We start from the raw sequence: 651 nt of genomic DNA, 5'->3' as shown, positions 1-651 counted from the left end.
GCAGTTCTGCTTCCTGCTGTCGACGCGGGCCGGGGGCCTCGGCATCAACCTGGCCACCGCCGACACCGTCGTCATCTTCGACTCCGACTGGAACCCCCACAACGACATCCAGGTCTGTTACCCCCGCACCCTGTCACCCGTTCAGCATCACCCACCCGGCATCACCTGCCTGGCACCCTGCCGCCCGCCCGGCCTCACCCGCCCTGCACCCTGTTACCTGTCTGGCGTCACCCATCTGGCACCCTGTTACCCACCTGGCATCACCCAGCTCGGCACCCTGTCACCCACCCGGCATCACCCACCCCAACACCCTGTCACCCACCCGATGTCAGCTGCTCGGCACCCTGTCACCCGCTCCGCATCACTCACCCGGCACCCTATCACTTGCCCGGCACCCTGGCACCTGTCCGGCACCACGTCACCCACCCCAGCACCCTATCAACCACTCGGCGTCACCCACCTGTCATCCTGTCACTCGCCCAGCACCCTGTCACACACCCAGTGTCACCCACCTGGCACCCTGGCGTCCCCCTTGGCACCCTGGCACCCACCCGGTGTCACCCACCCCGCGCCCTGTCACTTGCCCGGCATCTCCCACCCGGCACCCTGTCACCCACCCTGTCACCCATCCTGACACCCCATCCCCAACCC

General features: G+C 67.7%; 1 protein-coding gene across 1 annotated transcript in view; it reads left to right on the top strand.

Annotated features, from left to right (window-relative positions):
* LOC103895620 (chromodomain-helicase-DNA-binding protein 3-like) overlaps nucleotides 1-651 on the top strand; it is a gene marked incomplete at its 3' end in the record, with an annotated part of 46,929 nt that overhangs the window by 1,100 nt on the left and 45,178 nt on the right. Inside the window, exon 2 of the mRNA XM_019471013.1 lies at nucleotides 5-112. Coding sequence (XP_019326558.1) covers nucleotides 5-112 — 108 coding nt within the window. The remainder of the gene's footprint in view (nucleotides 1-4; nucleotides 113-651) is intronic.

This window comes from Aptenodytes forsteri, unplaced genomic scaffold, assembly GCF_000699145.1.
Source record: "Aptenodytes forsteri isolate BGI_AS27 unplaced genomic scaffold, ASM69914v1 Scaffold833, whole genome shotgun sequence".
NCBI lineage: Eukaryota > Metazoa > Chordata > Aves > Sphenisciformes > Spheniscidae > Aptenodytes > Aptenodytes forsteri.
The sequence above is the reverse complement of the archived record's forward strand: the minus strand, read 5'-3'. Positions and strand labels throughout refer to the sequence as shown.